Source organism: Camelus bactrianus, chromosome 34 (genome assembly GCF_048773025.1).
Source record: "Camelus bactrianus isolate YW-2024 breed Bactrian camel chromosome 34, ASM4877302v1, whole genome shotgun sequence".
NCBI classification, from domain to species: domain Eukaryota; kingdom Metazoa; phylum Chordata; class Mammalia; order Artiodactyla; family Camelidae; genus Camelus; species Camelus bactrianus.
Window position 1 is genome coordinate 11391184 of NC_133572.1, and position 20472 is coordinate 11411655.

The 20472-nt window shown below is 34.7% G+C and overlaps 1 protein-coding gene across 4 annotated transcripts in view; it reads left to right on the forward strand.

Annotated features, from left to right (window-relative positions):
* Positions 1–20472, forward strand: part of PIK3C2G (phosphatidylinositol-4-phosphate 3-kinase catalytic subunit type 2 gamma) — a 266594-nt gene that overhangs the window by 6695 nt on the left and 239427 nt on the right. For all 4 annotated transcript variants that reach the window (XR_006721857.2, XM_010946489.3, XM_045510287.2 and 1 more), the window contains exons 2-5: positions 4207–4965; positions 8926–9008; positions 13489–13646; positions 18807–18921. Coding sequence is in view for 3 of the 4 variants with exons in the window: in XM_010946489.3 (XP_010944791.2) it covers positions 4288–4965; positions 8926–9008; positions 13489–13646; positions 18807–18921 (1034 nt within the window). In the remaining variant the exon portion in view is untranslated. The remainder of the gene's footprint in view (positions 1–4206; positions 4966–8925; positions 9009–13488; positions 13647–18806; positions 18922–20472) is intronic.

Here is a 20472-nt window from a genome sequence, read left to right on the forward strand (position 1 = left end):
ACATGTCTTATGTTGACACAATCTTTATCTCCCACGACATTAATACATATTTTAGAAACTGGTACATGTTCAAGGACTACCCTTTGTAACCTGAAGTAAAGATCATTTTCTATCAATTTCATAATGTATTCCCTTCACTCTCCTCTCATCTTGCCCCTGCAGATATACTTATTCAGTAACATAGCCAGGACTTTTTGGCTCAAGAACAGGCATTTTCAGGAAGGTTCTTTGTTCTTTTGTAAAATAAACATTTTTGCTCCCATTCTGAACATTGGGCTATTTGGATGACATCTGCAACTTAGCAGATTTAGAAAGTGGAAACAGCTGGCAGGGGCAGCCCTTTCTCTGCTAGGTACCCAAATTTTTCCTGTAACTTGTGCTTTGAGGACAATTGAGCAATTAATCCTCAATGAAAACAGATCTCTTGAAAGTTGAACTGATGAGAAAGTTACAAGCAATTGCAGAATACTAAGTTGTCATTACTAACACCTTTTAAACACCCCTGTTTGAATTTAGCTGAACTTACCAACAAAGAATAGAGGACCTTTTTTGTGTGGTTCTAGTCCACGATTTTCCGATCCATTTGGGAAGCAGCTTCCAGTTATCGTGCTGTGTTGATTTTCTATTGCCACTGTAACAAAGGATCACAAACTCAGTGACTTAAAAACAACCACAAATTATTATCATACAATTCTGTAGGTCAGAAGTACAACACAGGTGTTGTGCTAAAATCACAGTGCTGGAAGGGCTGTGCCCCTTTCTGGAGGCTTCCACGGGGAAATCGATTCCCTTACCCTATCTCACTTCTAGAGGCTGCTCACATTCCTTGGCTCATGGCCTCCTTTCTCCATCTTCAGAGCCAATAAAAGCATGTTGAGTCCTTGAATAACGCTCTGACCTTCTCTTCTGCCTCCTCTTCTACTTTTAAGGATCCTTGTGATTGTACTGAGTTTACACAGTACATAAGATTATCTATACAATTCCCACTTTAAGGTCAGCTGGCTAGGAAACTTAACCCCATTTGCAACCTTAATTCCTCTTTGTCATGTAACCTAACATATTCACAGGTTCCAGGGATTAAGATATGGGAATGCTGGTGGTGGGAAGGGATAATTCTGCCTACCTCAGAGATTTTTTCTATAGTTCAGCAGAGTCTTATTTAAATCAGGAACCAATAGCCATTCCTTCTCAATTACAACATAATTGTGCTACGATGTATGTATGTACAGTTCTGTCTGAAAGTCCAGGTATATGACTTTTAGTTGTTTTATATGACTTCATAATGCAGAGTGCAGCATTTACCAGCTGGCACTAAATAATGTTTTTGTTTGTTTACAAACTAAGAAATAGTCTAGCTTCTAGATTGTGATGGTAAAGAACAGATATAAAATTATTAGAAACTCCTTAAAATCACCATATTTAATATTGATAAAATGGATCTGGGAGAGGTTTTTATTTTTATTACATTTTCTATGTGAATAAGCACTTCTCATTCTCTTTTATCTTGTGATAATGAGATTTTTCAGACAGGTCTCTAACCCATTTCAAGATTCAGAGCTGTGAGAAATGCATGGGAAAATATTGTTATTAATAAAAATTTAAAATTTTTTCATTCTTTTCCATAAAAATAGTCTGAGTTGAGTTAACGCTGTTGCACTGCCTAAATTCAGGCATGCTCTGGATGTCAATGAGTATGGCATTACCACCCATATGCCCCCCTTTAACCCCTGTTTAAAACAAATCTGTGAACACAAACCCTGAGATGTTGGGTAAATTGATTCACTTTTCTGTGCCTCAGTTTCTTCATTTGTTAAGTGGCAGTAATAACATCGCAGGTTGAGATGGTATGTTAATGCATGCAAACATGTTCATGTATGAAGAGCAGGAGCTCAGAGTAAGTGCTCAGAAATGTTAAGTATCATTATCATTAAAAACAACAAGCTGGTGCAGTTTAAATGAATCTTTAATTTCAGCATTAGACTACTGATACATCATTTAAAGATTTACTTTATGGCTCTAGAAAATTTAAAAAAATAATTTAAAAACACTCAGTTCTTTTGAAACCACCAACAATTGTAAAAGCAATTTAATATAAACACATTTACAGTATTCAAGCTAAGACAGAGCAGGCTAAGCTAAGGAAGACTGGAACAGGATATTAACTATGGTTGTCAGAATTACAGTCATACCTGCTGACAAATTCTGAGTTCCATGACAGAGATAGATGAAAAAGTATTTTTGCTTTAATGAAACATAGTTTTCACCACTAACATGGAGATAAAGAAATGGCAATTCTTGAAAAAAGAGATTATAGCTAGCAAATGTGATAATTCATGTGATCCATGAATCAGAACAGTTTGGAATGGCATTTTATAGGTTAATTTTCTGGTTAACACTTCCTTCTATACCCATTTTATTTACATCTCTTAAATCTATCAATTCAATTTCTTTAGTGAAGTATAATAAATCAAATTAATTTATTCCTCTGGTGATTATATGAGTTGTAAGTAAATCTTCAGTGCCAACATAATAATAATCAATTGCCATTGCAAAACACATTGATAAAAAAATTGATAGAAAATACCATGATAGGTAATGATGATCATAATTATCCTTTAAAATGTTTTTGTCTTTAACACACACACACATATAATTGTTAAGGGAATTAGTAAATCCATAAAAGTGACACAAATACTTTCCAATTTCATTTTCTTACAACTCAATTTTAATAATTTATTAAATTATTTTTTAAAAAAATACAAATGAGCACTACCATGAGTGAAGAGTGATGCAAAGTACCAGGTACCGAATTTTAAGTGAGAAAGACTAACACTGCCTAATGATCTAATGGGGAAGAGAAATCTTACATATGTAACACCTACACATTTTCCTGAGGCAATAGGAAACCAATGAATAGCTATATCCATGGCAGATACATGGTTAGTCTCTTAAATATATCGCTATACTATAAAAGATGGATTAGAGGACACAAGAATGGATTGTAGAAGCAGTTTCAGGGACAATGCAACATTGCAGGTGAGAAGATGAAAACTTCGGATTAGGATTGTGGCAGTGGTAGACAGAAAGAGGAATATTTCCTACAGAGACTGGTGGGTTTTTGGATATAGAAGAATAAAGGTGAGAGAAGATTGAAAGATAAAACGCTGGGTTCTGATCTAAGTGACTGAGTGGATGGTTCAGCCATTTTCTGTCACGAAGGACCCTGGAACAAGAGCAGAATCCTGGGTGAATTATGGTTTTGGACTTTCTCTTGGAATTAAAAAAATTTCCAAGTGAAGATACTGAGTAGATAATAATAAGAATGGTCTAGGTTTGAGTCATTGGCATAGATGGTAATTTAAACCACAGGAGGTAGGAGATAACTTCCGAAGAGAATAATCAAGAAGAAAAGAAGCTCTGAAGGGTCAGGTAGAAAATGAGTGAAAGGCATTTTCACTCTTTGAGAGTCTTTGAGTCTTTGAGAAAATGCTAACAAAGAACTAAGAGAGTACAGTGTCACAGACAGCCAGTGCAGGACAGAACAAAAAAATTTAAAATAAGAAGTATAGTGAACAGACTCAAATTCTTCAGAGAGATAAAAGAGAGACTGATAAATATCAGTTGAATTTACTCATTAGTAAACTTAATAAAAGTTGTTTTGGAGAAGTGATGAAAGAAGTCTGCAATTATTTAAAGAGTTCTGAGAAGGAGACAAAAGGGTCTAGCCAATCTATGAGATGACTGGTTATGAAAGGGAGAAAAAGTTAAGACTATGTCTAGGGATGGAGTGACTGCTGATCACAAAGAGACTGTTCAGATAATAAAAAGACCTTATCATACAAGCATGCTTATAGATGACCGACTGCAGAGGGAGATAATGTTATCGGCAAGTAGATTTTCAGTAGGAAGAGAAGCCCCAAAGAGAAATATTGTCTTTGGATTGATTCATGAAACTCCTATCATAACCAAATTGGACTTATTTTTCTATCACAGGACTTTCATGAATCTATCTAAAATCAATACTCCCCCTCGGACTTTAATACTGTGGGCCCTAATGGAGTTTTATATTATTCACGGAATTATTTCATTTGCTAAGGAGAAATTTCAAAACAATTGTTTATATTCATTCAACATATTTCTTTCTTGCAAGCTCTTTTTTTTCTAGTTAACCAAATTTTTTTGTTTCTTTTTACGCTTTTTTTCTAGAAAAATTCCTATCATCTTTTATAATATCATCTAGGAGATACCTGGAACAGAGTCAACGCTCTCAGTTACATAAAATAGAGAATGGCGTATTGTTGGAAAACAGATCTAAATCCCATTGAATCACATGAAAAGCAGCTGGAGCACCAAGAATTTCACTCTGCAAATCAACCCCACTTTCCCAGCCAAGCCAGTCTGGGTTTTGATCGTGTCGTAAATGAGATCACTAATGAAATCCCACTCTATCAGAGAGAAATTGAAGAAAGCATCATTTTTGTGCCCAGTGTTCCAAGCTGGGACTCAAAAAGGCATTTATTAGATGAAACACACCAAGTATCCTTGAATGAATTCACTTCTAAAAGCTCAGAACTCCCCTGTCACCAAGTTAGCAAAACACCAGTAATTGGTTTTAGGCATTCTGTGCTACCAAATCCTCAAAACATGAATAAAGAAAGCCCTTGGGGAAACCCCACAGGAAAATACCATGGTGCTGATGATTACAGACTCAATACTTTACCTCCATCATCTACTAGTTTGGATGAACTTAATTCACAGAGAAAAGTGGAAAATGCAAATCATAACTACCACATAAGGTTTGAAAGTAGCATTCCTCCTACGTGTCCATCCTTCTCAACTGACTTGATGCCAAAAGGAGAAGATAAAAGGAGTAGAAACATGAACATTGTGGAACCTTCTCCAATGCTCTTTAAAGGTTCTCTTCCACCAAGGATATGGGAAACTACACGGCCAAAGAACACAGAGGTATGTGTCATATATGTAAACCTAAAAATATAAATCTGAAAGAATCATTCAGTAATGTGCTGGATTATTTTGGTAATGAGAGTAACTAATTTTAAATAGGGAAATGATTAATATTACTTTTGAAACAAAAACACTTATTATTCATGCATTCCATGTTCCTGAATTATTTTTTTCTAAAGAGAAAATTCTTATACTGTCATTTTTAAAGTTCTAGTTTCAGCAAAACTGAATAATACATAATACATTTTATTAGATAAAAATATCACAGTTGGAGTTTTATATGATACTATTTTCTATTCTTATTGTGTTGTTATACACACAGAGAAACATACATACATTTCATTACATTTATATTTTGAGTTACACTACCATGAATTGAAACTTCATACTGTTATTGGTAGGAAAAATGTCCCTTTACTCAGAGGCTCCTAAATTATACTGTTAGCAGGCAATTTCTATTGGGATCATTCCAAGAGTAGAAAATTATTTAATCATTGTGCAATTCATCCTAATGGTTTCATTAGTAGTTTTCCAATCATTTTAGTAACCACAGAGGTTCTTGTATAAAATTTGAACATCTTTCTGCTTATACTGAGTCTAGAGACACAAGTGAAATCAGAATTAAACAGTAAAAAGAAGAAACGTTATTTCAGCTGTAATATTCAGGGCAAGGCAAAAGGATTCTTCATTTATTCAACAACTATTTATCAGAGTCTTAAAATATATGTGATATACGAGGCATAATGACTGCAAAGAAGAAAATGCATGATACCTGATTTCAGGGATAGCATACTGCTGAAATTAATTTGCAAACCAATGATGGCAACACAGTAAAATAATAAAGAGGATGAGTTCATAAGAGAAGAAACAACTAGCTGTGTTTGAGGCATTTGCATAAGAGACAACACCTCAATGAATCTGAATTAAAAGTCAGGGAGTTTTAGGAACCTCTACTTCTGATCATGACAATGTTAACGAGAACTAAACTTTCCCTTATCACTGAAAAAAACTATGAAGTTAGACAAAATATATAAAGCAACTGATTTCAGGCACTGAACAACAGCCAGGATAGGACATCGATCCTTGAGAGAAGGTCAACAACAATGTGTTGTTATTAGCATCCTGGTTTCTGCCTAAGGGCTCTTTCCTGCTGCTAGGCAGGCCAGTGGAGCCCAATTTGAGCAGCAGCATCACTAAGCTGAGCAGCAGCATCACTAAGCTGAGGAGGAAGAGCCTGCAGTTCCAGGCTGCAAAGGAGGCTGTAATTTGCAGGGTGGAATGCAGAAGGAGCTCTGCAGTGAGTGGCAGGCAGAAGTCTACATCAGATTTACTGCGCAGACAAGGAGAAGTTACATAGTACCCCAGTTCTGCCCCAGCTAGAGAAGACACTGAGCGGAGCACTTCAGGCATTCAGTTGAGATAACACAAAGCTAACTCCTGAGGGTAAAAATCATGCTCTCAAGTAAAAGCTTTACCTACCAAGACAGATGTGGCTGACAAAAAACACTATCGAGTGAACAAGACCAAAAGGATCTTAACAGCCTGCAAGAGAAAAAAATGTATGCTTTGTAAAACAGACAATTCCTAATGTGTCATCTACAATATCCAACATTTAATAACAATGCAGAGATGTGTAAAGAACAGGGAATACTGAAACATAGTCAAGAAAACAGCTTAGTGAATAGAGATTCTAGGATAGAGCAGATATTGGAATTAACAGACAGGGACTTTAAGATGGTTTATAAAAGGAAGTTCAAGTAGATTAAGTAAGGATGAACATGATGAGTAGACAAATGAGGAACCTCAGGAGGAAATTAGAAACTATGAAAAAACGAAGACTAATTTTAGTAATAAAAATATAATATCTGCAATGAAAAAGTCACTGGTGTGCTTAGAAACAGGAGATAACGGGAAAATAGTACACGAAAGAAAAAGAACAGAAATAGAAGAATAGAAAACAAAAGAATCATATAAAATGAGCAGGGACTCAGAAACTTCTAAGATAAGGACCTAATATATAGATAATTTTGAAATGCTAGCTGAACAGGGAAGATAAGGAGAAACATTCATTTGAAGAAATAATAATCTGAAATTTTCTCAAATTTGTAAGAAAATATCAAATCATAGATCTAAGAAACTCAACAAATCCCATACAGAATAAATATGAAGACAACCACATGTAGACAAAATATACTCAAACATCTGAAAATCAAACGTGAAAAAAAAAAATCGTAAGAGGCAGCAGAGAGAGAAAAAAGATTTTTGTGCAGTGGGACAACAATCTGAACTCATCATCTCATCAGAAACAATGGAGCCAGATGACAACAGAATGGCATTTTTAAAGTTCTATTAAAAAAGAAAAGAATCCATACTTTTATAGTCATTGAGTATATGCTTCAAAATTTAAAATGAAATAAAGATATTACCATATAAATCAATGTTGAGAGAAATTAGTCGGCTGACATGCACACAAGAAATATCAAAGTAAGTGCTTTGTATGCAGAGATAATGATACCAGATGGAATCTACAAAAGAACAAAGAGCAGCACAAATGGTAAATATGTTGGTAAGTAGGAAAAACTACTTTTATCTTAATTTTTTGAAAAATAGCTGACTGTTTAAGGCAAAAAATAGCATTTCATTATAAGAGTTATCATATACATAAATGAAAAATACAGGACAACAATAGCATAAAAGATGGAGGGGGTAAATTTATTTGCTACTGTAAATTCTTACATTTTAAATGCAGTGGTACAGTATTAACTCTACCTAAACTGTGAAACATTAGGATGCATTCCGTAACTTCTAACCTAGTATAACCACTAATACAAATAAGAAAAACTAAAAATCCAAAGAGGAATTAAATGGAACAAGCAAAACAATCAAATAAATGAAAAGAGTCAGGGAAGGTGAAACAGAATATCAAAATAAAATAGAAGAAACAAATAGAAATAAATACAAACATGGCAATCTTAAATTGAACGATATCCATAAATATACTAAATACATTCCAAATAACAGGAAGAAATTGACAAACTAGATGAAAATGAAAGACTTAACTACTATCTAAAGAGTCCATTTAAGAAACAAAGGCACAGGTAGTTTGAAAGCAAAAAAAAAAAAAAAGAAAATAAAAATATTTAACATTCAACCAGCAAAAAAAAGCTGTATGTGATTATATGTATCAGAAAAACTACAGTTCAAGGCAGGGTATTATTAGAGAAAGAAAAAAGTCAATTCATAATAATAAAAGGGTCAATCAGGAAGACATCATAAATTTAAATATATATGTACCTAATAATAGCTTCAAAAATACATAAAGCAAAATTATTTCTTTCAAAGTTAATCATACATCCACCCTCTGACTGAGCCATTTATGGATTTATTCACAAAAAATGAAACACATGTCCAAAAAACACTCGTATGTGAAAATTAACAGTTTTCTTTACGATACTCAAAATCTACAAACACAAAAGTCCATCAACAGGAAGATGGATAAACAAATTGTGGAATATTCATGCAACAGAATAATACTAGTAAGCAATAAAAAAAGAAGAACTATTGTTTTGTGTGGTAACATAAATAAATTTTAAAATATGTATCATTTAAGTGAAAGAAGCCAGAAACAAGAGAACATACACTTACTCTATGGTGACAGAAATCAAGTAGGTGTTCAGACTGACAGAAGGAGATATGGGGGAACTTTCTAAAGTGATGAATATGTTCTATATTTTAGATTGGATATTGATATTCACAGTTGCATACATTCCTCTAATTATATACTTAATTCCTCAAATTATATATTTAAAATTTATGTATTTTCTCTATTATTTCATTGCATTTAAAAATAAAAATAAAAAATAAAAACAGAATGGCTTTTTGAAACAAAATAAAAATTGTAAAATTCTATTAATCTTTTCTCCACACCAAACTATATTAATTTAATAGTTTTATTTTCAGCTGACAGGTTGTTCCATTCAGCTGGTTGAAGTACCTCAAGGCAGTAATATGAGTCTGGCCTCCTTTTGCAACAAAGTAAAAAAGTGAGTGTTGCTATTTCATTAAACTTTTAAATTTCTGTTCCTGCATACATTCATCTATTTTAACATCACTGAGCTGAGGAATCTTGTATATAAAATGTTAATTCTACAATTTTTTTTAGCATAGCTAAAAGTATAAATTTATGGCAAATTCATTCATTAATCAACTTCTGGTATTGTTTTTGTTGTTTATAGTGAAATTTTTTCCCTTGAAAATTAGTTTAAAAATGAATGTTCTATAATTTTGGGGTTGCCCTTGCTGTTTGTTAATAGTTTAGTTTGCAGTGAATTAATTTCTCATTTAACAACACTTAAGTGACTGACTCCTTTGGTTCTGTCCCAAATATTTATCCTTCTTACTTGGGATATATTATTTATAATGATGAGAGTGCCTTTTGCTTAATAACTCAATCTTACCTTGAGTGGGTTGCCAGAATATTTAACAAGTGCATGGGTGTTTGTCAACTGAAAAACAAATTTGATCACTAGGAGGTATTACAAAAACATCACATATCCCCTTTTTGCCAACCTAAAAAAAATTTATAAAGGTAGTTTTTTTTAAAGATGAATTTCTTATCAATTAAAATTTACATAATGCCATCATCTCTTCTACTGCAACGATTCCTGAAATTTTTTAAAAATTAATGCATTTACATTTTAGTTATCTTGATTTTTATCCTTTTATGGCTGTCTTAAATATAATAAATATACATACAAATAAACTTCAGCTTATTTATTAGCTAAAGCAGTTGCCTACTAAATGACCATTTGGCGTTAAAGATCTGAATCATTTATTTAATCATTAACTTAAAGGCTATTTGAATGCCTAATAACTACTCCATGCATGACAGATAATCAAATGTAGAGCAAGCAAGCAAACAAAAAAAGCAAGGTCCTGCCTTAAAAAAACTTGTCATCATATTGAAAGAACTGAAAGGCACACATACAAAAAACAAAACAAAGCATCTCAAATCCATGATCATATTCAACCTTTAATTAATTTCTTGCTCTAGTTCACAGAAGAAAATTTAAAATGGCACTTTGGATTCCTAAATCAGGATCTTTAAAGATACTGATGTTGATTCTTTCAGAAATAAGCTACCCACTGTAACAACCTGACAAGCATTGCCAGGAACTTGACACTTTAAATTTAAAATGTGGTAATTCCACCCTCTACTCAGGAGAAATAGCTCTCTTAATATTACAAGATATCACCATATAATAACTCCACTGACAAACACTTATTATTAGTCCTGCCCATCCCTTTTTTCCCCACATAATTTAATATTTTAGATGAAATCATCTTGTGGATGCAATAGCAATATGAAAATATTTTATGTGATGGTTTGTCAGTCAGTAGCTCATGATACATTTTTTTAAACTCTTACATGTAATTTTTCTCAATGGCTTCCTTCAAAGTAACCATGAGAACTGAAACACACAACCAAACAGTAATAAACTTTAGAGCAGTGAAAATGTGGACAAAAAATGTTCACTGTCACATCAGTAAACAAAGGATGCTGTGGCCATCAAGCCAGCAACCACGCAGCCACCCCTAATTGTTGGCCCTAGATAGTTAAGATGAGTATCAAAGGAATGATTTCAATGTGCCTAGACTCAAGCATCTTCCTATATATAGAAAAAGCGCTAAATTCGTTAACTTGAAATACCTGGTTTTCTTTAGTTAACAGTAATCTTTTGCTGTTCTGACTACCTGGTTTTTGTTGCAAAACTCCTATAAATCCTGGCGCCCTCCTCACCTCTTCAGAGCAGTCCCTTAGCGTTATCTGAGAGGTTGTCTTACAGTCTTAAGTCCTCAGTTTTGTCTGCCAAGTAAAACGTAATTCTTAACCTTTAGGATGTGCATTTTTTTCAGTTGACAAAAGGAAGATATCAGGTTATGTTCATACATACATTTTTTGGTTTTCAATAACTTTTTGTTGACAAATACTCATACAAAAATAACTAAATTTATAATATGCATAATTATTTTGTACAGAAACAAACTGTTCAGTCAACAACAAATATTTCTAAGGACCTATTATGTGCTAAAGCACTATTCAAGGCTCTTAATTCAAAAGAAGACCAAATTGAATTTGGAAGCCAAGTTTCTTTCTTTTTTTTTTTTTTTTATTGAGTTATAGTCAGTTTAGAATGTGGTGTCAATTTCTGGTATACAGCACAATTTTTCAGTCATACATGAATATACATATATTCATTTTCATATTCTTTTTCACTGTGAGCTACTACAAGATCTTGTATATATTTCTCTGTGCTATACAGTATAAACTTGTTTATCTACTGAAAGCCAAGTTTCTTAAGAGGATCTCCAAAATTTCTAAAAAGCCATAACAGAGTGGATTTATATATTCAATTTGATTTGTGTTTTTTCTAATATTTAAGTAACCATATCTAAATATGTTATTAACATTCCTGCTATAATCCCTTCAAAAGGCTCTCTAATTTGTTGAAGGTGGTTTCTTGCTGTGGCATACTTTTACATTATATCTTTCAAGAAATATGTCATATTTTTATTAAAAAATATAATAAAATGTCAAAACATGTGAAAGAAGTTTTTGGTCCACAGCAGATGCTGAGTGAAAGTTTAGGAAAGAATGAGTCATGAATTTACATTTTAAATTGAATCCCCTTAAAATCCCCCTAGAAGGTTAAATCAATTATGCATCGACTAGTATCTTACATGGTTGAGTGCCAGATCATAAAGCCCCTCCATCCAGATGGAGCTGGAGTCCAAGCCTCCACTGGAGCCTAGAACAAGGAAGAGCGGCCCATCCCTTCATCCTAAGCAGTGGTTCTCAAATAGCACTTCTGGGGCAGCAGCAGTACTGGTTTATTCGGAAGACTGTTAGGAGGAAAAAACTGGGGGATCCCGCACAAATCTACCGAATCAGAAACTATGGGGACGGGACCCAGAAAGCAAGATGATTCTGATGCATGACAGGCCCATTCGGTGAATATGCACTTTTCCATTTGTTGCCACAAAACCGGCCTCTGTTTTCGGAAAACCAGATTGAGCTGCCGAGGCAGTTTGGGGCAAATTAGAAAAGAGCAGCTTTACTGCTTTGCCAGGCAACGGGGAATCCCAGGAGGCTCATGCCTTAGACACTGTGAATCTGTCCTGGGGTTGGGGTCTTGAGGTTTTATAGAAAAACTGGATGGAACAAAAAAGATAACAATCAGGACGTTGTACAGGGTGCCACATTCCTCTTAGTCTCGATGGTCTTCCTAGTGTCACGGAGAACTCCAGAGGGTCTGTCCGTTCTTCCTAGATTATCTGCTCATTACCTCCTTCCTAGCGCGTAGCCTCTGGGTTACAGCCATTCTCAAAAGAACGTATGAGGAGGGGGTGCACAATGACAGCAGAGCCAGATTGTTAGTTTGTTTGCTACTGCCTATGTCAGACGCCGCAAGGAGGGGTTATTTCGGTAGAATTTAAGGGCAGAGAGACAGAGCTACTTCAATGGGCCCAGCACTACTTTAATGCTGCACAAATAGAATGAATGCCAAGGATATGCTGATACATTACACAGAGTGTATAGCATACATTCTATACATAGAATGAATAATTTTCCATTCATGAAGAGCACTGCAAAGTTTACGGGTCTGCAAAATTAACAAAAGAAAAGAAAAAAACCCCAAGATTTCATATTCATCATGAAAAGCATTGTAAATATCCAGTTACAAAAAATTTTTTTATATTTTACATGTGGGCATGAAATATGGATCTTCGGGGATTCAGTTGTAATAACACATAATGATAATGGTGATACATTACATCGATATATTGCTTTACACGCTACACAAGTCTTTTATGTGCCTTTTCTCTTTTAATCCTCCCAATAAACCTTTGAAGTAGATATAAATATCATCATATGTACAAAGAAACTGGTCAAATACTTGACTCTGACCATAAAACTACTGAATAAAAGAGCCAAGATTCAAACCCTAGGCTTCTGGCTCCAAGGTAAACTATTTTGCAGTTTTCTGACTCTCTTATGTAATAATCGCTCAGAATGTACAAATGACTTCTGGGCTCACTTTTTAAAATAAAATCCAATGATCTGTGTACAACCCCAAATTTAAAGAAAAAGGACAGCCAAGAATGAATGGTATTTATCAATTTGACACAAACAGGAGAATGTATTCACCAAAGTCCTTAAATCAAGATAAGTGAATTCTGTCTTGAGAAAGGCATGAATCAAAAGTGAGGGGAGGAGTTCGGGCTTCAAACTGCAATGTCAATGAAGCAAGCAATCACTGTTCAGGGTGAATTTCCATGTTTTATGAATGACAATATATCTTAATTGCTTCAAATGAGGTGCCCCTGGGGAAACTAATCAAGACGAGAACTTTACATTTGTTTTTGGTAGATAATCTTTACCAGCCTAGCCTGTTTGTATCACTGCATCAACAAAGTTTCTAAAAACCTTGTCCTAAGTATATTTTCACATGTATTTTGCAGAATAAGAGAAACATATCATGCAGCTGACATTAATTCCAATTCGGGGAAGATCTGGAGCACGACTACAGCATTTCCACATAAGCTCTTTCCTAATACGAAGTTTAATATAAATATTTTTACTGATAACTCAACACCACGACTTCATTTTATGCCATATGGTAAGCAACCTTGGAAATCAGTATAAAAATCTACATAAAGCTGGTATAGGCTGCCTAGCCTTGAGCCCACAGATTGAAATCATTAAAAATCATTAGCTAGTATTTCGCCCTGAAGTGAAATAGGAGGAAAACAGCTGGAAATCTTTTTTAACATTTGTTTAGCTATTGTTTTTAAGAACTCTCTTCATAGCTCACCCCAGGACACCTTATTTTCCCGCTACGAAATAGCAAGGATAGCAAGTTTTTAGCATATTAAAAATAAAAACTAAATTTCAAAAAGAGTCTAGATAAAGACTACATGTAAGTGAAAATGGCTGTTCCCATCTTTTGGAAACAACTTCCTCGTTCAAATGTAAATAAATTGGGAGGGAGAACAGAACAATGGTAGCCCCGTGCAGCCCAGCGGGGTTAGCAGAGCTGCTGAATCCGTCTCTGGGGATGGATCCCAGGTATCTGCATTTTCATCACACTCACCAGATGATTTTTATTCCTCTGAGGTTTTAGAATGTCTTTAAAGTTGTTTCGTATTTATTTAGCTGTTATATTTATTGCCATACTTTGCAAAATGATATTAGTTCTTCAAACAACATTAGTTGTGTGAATGAAAACTGTTGTCTGCCGTATCAATAAACAAAGGATGTTACAGCCATCAGGCCATTACAGCCGCCCCTGACTGTGAGCCTTGAGGGAACTCAGGATGGAGATCAATGGGCTGCCGGCTGCCAAGCCCTCAGCCACTGCAGCCACCCTTGTCCGTGCACCTGAGATGGGAAAGAACAAGATACTAGCCCCAGACAGCTAAGGTGCATATCAAAGAAATGACTTCAGTGAACGCAGACTCTTGCATCTTCCCATACACAAAAAGCCTAGATTCCTTAACTTGAGATGTCTGCTTTTCTTTAATTAACAGTAATCTTTTGGTGTTCTGACTACCTGGTCTTTGTTGCAAAACTCCTATATACCCTGGCTCCTCCTCTACCTCTCCAGGGCAGTCTCTTAGAACTATCTGACAGGTTGTCTCCCAGGCTTAAGTCCTCAGAAAATCCACCAAATAAAACATAATTCTCAACTTTTAGGCTGTGCTTTTTTTTTTCCAGTCGACAGTTGCTACTAAGTAAGTTTCCACATATCAACTATTGTTTCTTGACAAATAATGATCCAATATTTTTCATTATTATTATTATTATTATTATTATTATTATTATTATTATTATTATTATTATTATTATTATTATTACTATGTTTGCTTTGCTTTTCTTTCTTACTCTAGCCAAGGCTCCAAGTTAGTACAGATGACTGCAAACATTACAATATTATGCAGGAATATTAGTTAGGACCATCTGGTTTGAAACTAACAGAAACCAACTCTTGCTGACTTAAGCAGGAAAAAAATATTTTTGAAGATTATAGGGATTTCTTATAGAATTTAAGAGTAGGAATTTAGCAAAGATTTCGGAAAAAAGCAGTGATGAACAAGCAGTCCAAAATTCCTGTATGTCTCACCTCATCTCCTCTCTGTATAATTGCTTATGTTTCTCTTACTTTCTGCTGACTCATTGCTTTTCCTGAAGATGTAGCAAGCCAAGCTCTCAAGCTTAAATGTTATTTGGCTAGTTAAAGAAAGTCCTAATGCCCTATTGGATCCACTTCCAAGTTTCTAAAACCAGGATTCTGATTGCATAGCCAAGATCAATGGTGCTGCACCTGGATCCAATCAGAATGGCCTGGCATTTGGGTTATGTTGACTTCAGTTGCTGGAGAAGAGGAAATAATTATGAATTAGGGAGGCCATTCCTATTCTTCCAATTTATCTTTAATTTCCAACATACTTCTCTCTCTAGATGTTCCTTTGTTGGATTGGACAAGCCAGAGGCCATTTTTGACTTTTATGAGACGTTTCGGTAAAGTGATTAGGTCACTGTGTTTAGTTTTTAGAGACGTACAGTGGCAGAGAGGATGCCTGTGCCCTCAAAGACAATACAAGTGTTTATAAGAAGAAGGACGAGGAAGGCGTGAATTAGAGGGGAAGGAGGAAGACGTACAGGAGGGGAAAGGACACGTGTATGAAAATATACAGAGTAACCTACACTACTTTTAGGAGGAAACCTTTTCCTCTGTCCATTTAAATTTGAAGGAGGGGAGAGGTTAAGACTGTGACATAACTGACAATGGACAGATAACAGGACAAAAGACAAGGTTTATTTACATATGCATGCAGGGATTACTCAGTAATGAGTAACCTTGCTGAAACCCAGAGGTAAAGGTTTATATACCAACTTAATGCAAAAGTATGTGTTGGGGGGACTGGTATGTGTATATATATGCTAAGGGATGGGCAGTCTGTCTCCTTCATGGATTTGCAGGAAACTCAGAAGGAAGTTAATAGCATGTGTATCAGGGAGTCTCTGTTTCAGTCAGAAAAGCAAGTGCAGATAAGATTTAAAAGGTTTTCACTGTAAAATAATCTTTATGCCAAAACTGTGATGCTTTCACTTTATAGTAGTGTTTTACTAGCAATACAGATGTGCTCTGAAGAACAGAGGTCTGAAGAGCATTTCAAGGATGACCAATAAAAGATAGAAGCTGTTGCCAGAAACTGAAAAAATAATGAAATCTAGATAAGCAAAGAGGAGGAAATGCATAAGAGGTTTTCATCCAAAGACAATTTTGTTTCCCCCAGAGTGAGAAAATAGAATCCTCCTAGAGGTGCAGGTGTTGTGAACAAGGAATTCTCTGTTCTACAATCTTCAGCTATCACTTCAGTGAAGATGATTCCCCTGTCCTTTTTTTCCAACTCTGAAGTTACTCTAGAGCCAGGGTCTTTACTTTCAATTACCTTCTAGATTTAGATGGTGCATAGTTGGAACTGTATTAGAAGGTCATTTGTTACCTGCAAAGTGGTGTGAATAGAAGGCAATTTGCAAAGATCAAAGAGTAATTGAGAACTGTTTGCAGAAGTTATCCACTCTTCAAAGAAATTTGGCAGTAATGAGAAGGTAAAAAAGTAAATAAATAAATAAGAAACTATCTTAAGGGAATAGAATGGATGAAGGGTGATTTTATTGGAAGATTAAATAGAAACAGAACAGCTTAAAGACAAAAGCATCTTTAGAGTGGGGGATAGTAAATATATAAAAGAGAGGGGCTTTAATTGATGAACTGGAAACCAGTGTTGGAAGGATCATATGTGAAAAAGTAAGATTTAGTAAAAAGCAGTGATACAGCTCAAAAGAGGTATAAAGGGACAGAGGAAGATGCACTAAAAAATAGATTTAAAGTACAGAGCAGCATAATTAAAGAGTACCAAATGGACCATTAGCCTTTTCAGTATGGTAGGCAATATGGTCGACAGATTGGGAAGGATTACATGAAGTTAGTAACTAACAGAAATTGGGAAAAGGATCATTTTAGCTGCCAAATCAAAGATACAGGTATAAAATCTACTGAAAAGAAGCCCTGGCACTTGTTGGCTTATAATATGGAGAAGTTTAACTCACAGGCATTTAATGGCTGGCTTCAAGGAGAAAAACAGTCATTTCAGATTTAGACATGTTGAATTTGAAGTGATAATGAAACATCCAAAGAGTAACACAAAGCAGGTCGTAGAAGATATCACACCAAAGCACAGGAGAGAAGGAACAGCCAGAAACCAGATGACGGAGTCTTTCTTGTAAACGGCAAAGATGACTGTAGTGAACTAATGACTCCATGCATGCTCCAAATAGCATAGCGGATGCAAGCCTGGGAATGCGGGAGTTGAGTTAATTACAGTAAACTGGTGTCTTTGAAGATATTTTCTTGCCATCTTATAGCAGCAGTGCTCTCTCCTCCTTGTTAAAGCTTTTACAGTCATGAGTTTGCCTGTGGCCATATTTTCTTCTAGCTTAAATTCATACTACTTCAGTCAATATTCTCAAGCAATAGCATGTCTAAGATACTCTCTGCTATGTCAAGGACTTTCCACAATCTCTAACTCCCTGGTGATCTTTATCATTTGTTTCACCAACCATTTTACTGATAACAACTTGATCTACCATAAAACCTATACTTTTAAATCAACATTATACTCTTCCTTTGTTGCTTCATGGCAAGTCCAACAATATCACTTGCACTACTTTTTGTTGGCCAGTCTGTGCCAAAAACCTTTCCCAAACAAAAAATCGTGGCAGTAAAAGAAGCCACGGCAAAGTAAACACACAACTGCAAACAAAACACAATTCAAACAAATGCAATCGAGTGTCTGCAGTGGGTTGTTCAGATCCTCACTAAGGATCATCATTACTGTCTGCTGCATTCTTTCATTCAGGATCACATTGAGATATATATATATATATATATATATACATATACATATATATATACACATATATACACACACATACACACACATGCACACACACACATATATATATATATAATTTCTAACTATTATCACATAGAATAATAAATAAATCCCATACTATTTATCACGTAGAATTAGAAAAATATTTCATAGACAAATATGATTGTAACAAGTCAGCATGGTTCTGACCACTATTAAATGGCAGGAGCACATAAGAGCTTGGGGGATTATGGAATGTGAATATGAGAAGGCAAAGGAATTTCCCCTATCATATTCTGACACTCTGAGTCCCAGAGAAGGTGGAGAAAGAAAGCGTGTTCTACAGAGTTATGATAATGCTCTCCAAGACAGAACCTAAGGTGATTCCTACACAGAAAAGGAACAATGATCAGCTGTGAAGATTTAGAATTATTAAGAACACAGGCTTTGGAATCTGAGAGATTTAGGTTAGACTCCTGGCTTGCCACTTAGCACTCACTTTAATCGATTTGGCACCTCCCAAATTCCAAAGGGTAACCACAGAGAATAATTTTTATGCAGAGCTACAATTACCAAAGATTTTTGAATGAGGAATGAAACTCTGTTAGGTTATATGAAGACAGACTGATCAAAGAAAATGCAAACAACATTTTTTTAAAAAAATCTCTAAATCTAACCAGACTAATAAATGAGATGCATCTTATTTTAATTCCTCTTGATGGAGCTAAACAGTTTCCATAGTTCATAATGTGTGTATCATTATTTGTGCTCAAAATCTTTTTCCCAGCCAATATATAATAAATTCTTATTAACATTTTATTTTTCAACTTTGTTTTTAGCTAATTACCTTGTCAAAGACCTAATTGCAGAAATTCTACATTTTTGTACAAATGACCAGTTATCCCCCAAAGACCATCTTCTAAGTATATGTGGCTATGAAGAATTTTTACAAAAGTAAGTATCTTATCTTCAGGTAAATTTTGATCATTGTTATAATCTATATTAAGCCACACTTCTTTATTTTCTTTTAAACAGACTTTGTACAAACACTGTACTCTTATTATCAACCTTGCCCCCTTTTAAGGAGGATTTGAACTTTGATGTCATGTTGACATTCTTATTCTTGGTTTTATTTTATATTTTGTGTATTTATGGCAACGTGCATTTAAGTAACCTGTGACCAGGATGACCAACCACCTCAGTTCGCCCAGGACTGAAATGGTTCCCAGGACATTGGGACTTCCAGTTTTGAAACCAAGAAAATCCTGGGCAACCCAAGTCACCTTATCAGTGATAAAGCTTATAACTGATCACAATTTTAAAAAGAAATTCTTTTGTAATAAGTAATTTTTGACTCAGAATAATATTAGCATGTTAATTAAATACTGATTTTTCAAAATCACAGAGGGTTTGAGTATAACATAACATTTTCATAAAAGAGTTAAGTTTTAAAACACCTTCATTTCTTCATCCAGGCAGCTCAATAAAACAATTAGAAAAGTCTACTCTCTTGTATGTCAACCACAAATACTTATTTGATAGAAAACTTACCCTCTCTTAGTGTACCACAATAACTATTGTCCTAAAATTCCTTAAAAGCCAACCTTAAAAATATAATATACCTTTACATAAGGAAATATTTCTCTCCTGCTGCTGCGTATTTCTCTCCTGGTATTTACATTTCCCCTTTGGCTTCTACAAGTCCCTAAAGACTGACAACAGTCTTACAGAAGTAAAAATGTATTTCTTTTAAGACATCCATTGTCACTATCGTTATTTCACCATGAATGTGCTTGAAAATATCTTGCAGATAATTTTCTTTTATTGTGCAATGTTAACTGAGTGACTTTTAAGACTGATTATTTTCCTTTTTGTATTCACAGTTGTAACAAAATAATCATATTTAAATGAAATTGCAGATGTTTTGTTGCACTAGCTCACAGATGGTCCCTCTTTTCCTTGTCTGTCTAAATCTAACACAGCTCTTACTGCTCCCAACATATGATTTTTGACCTTATATCCAAAGAGCAAGAAGAAATACTGCAGTAAATGTTAATCTTATACTGACTACTCATTAAAACTCAGCTTTTGAACGTGCAAGTCTCCAAAGCACATCTGGAATTCAGTTGATGCCAAAACATTAGACGCAAAGAACAAAAAATAGTATCAGATATTTGCATTTAGTCTTATCAGTAGGAAATCTCATTCAGAAAGCAAAAATGCTGAAGAGACAGAAATTTGGAAAAGTATAATGTGGAGAAAATTTATAATTTAAGATCTTGACTTGATGACTGTTTCAAATGAGTAAATCACCCATAATTAGATAGCTCAGTTGTTGATTAGTAAAAATGCTGTAAATTTTTAAAATCTCTGGGGTATTAAAATGGCGGAATGAATGGAATTTGGGACTGGCTATGTAGTATCAACTTAAGTAAAAATGCACAACGTGAGAGCTGCAAGTTTTCAATTTTTGGGGGGGTCTTATTAAGAACTATAGCGTGGGAG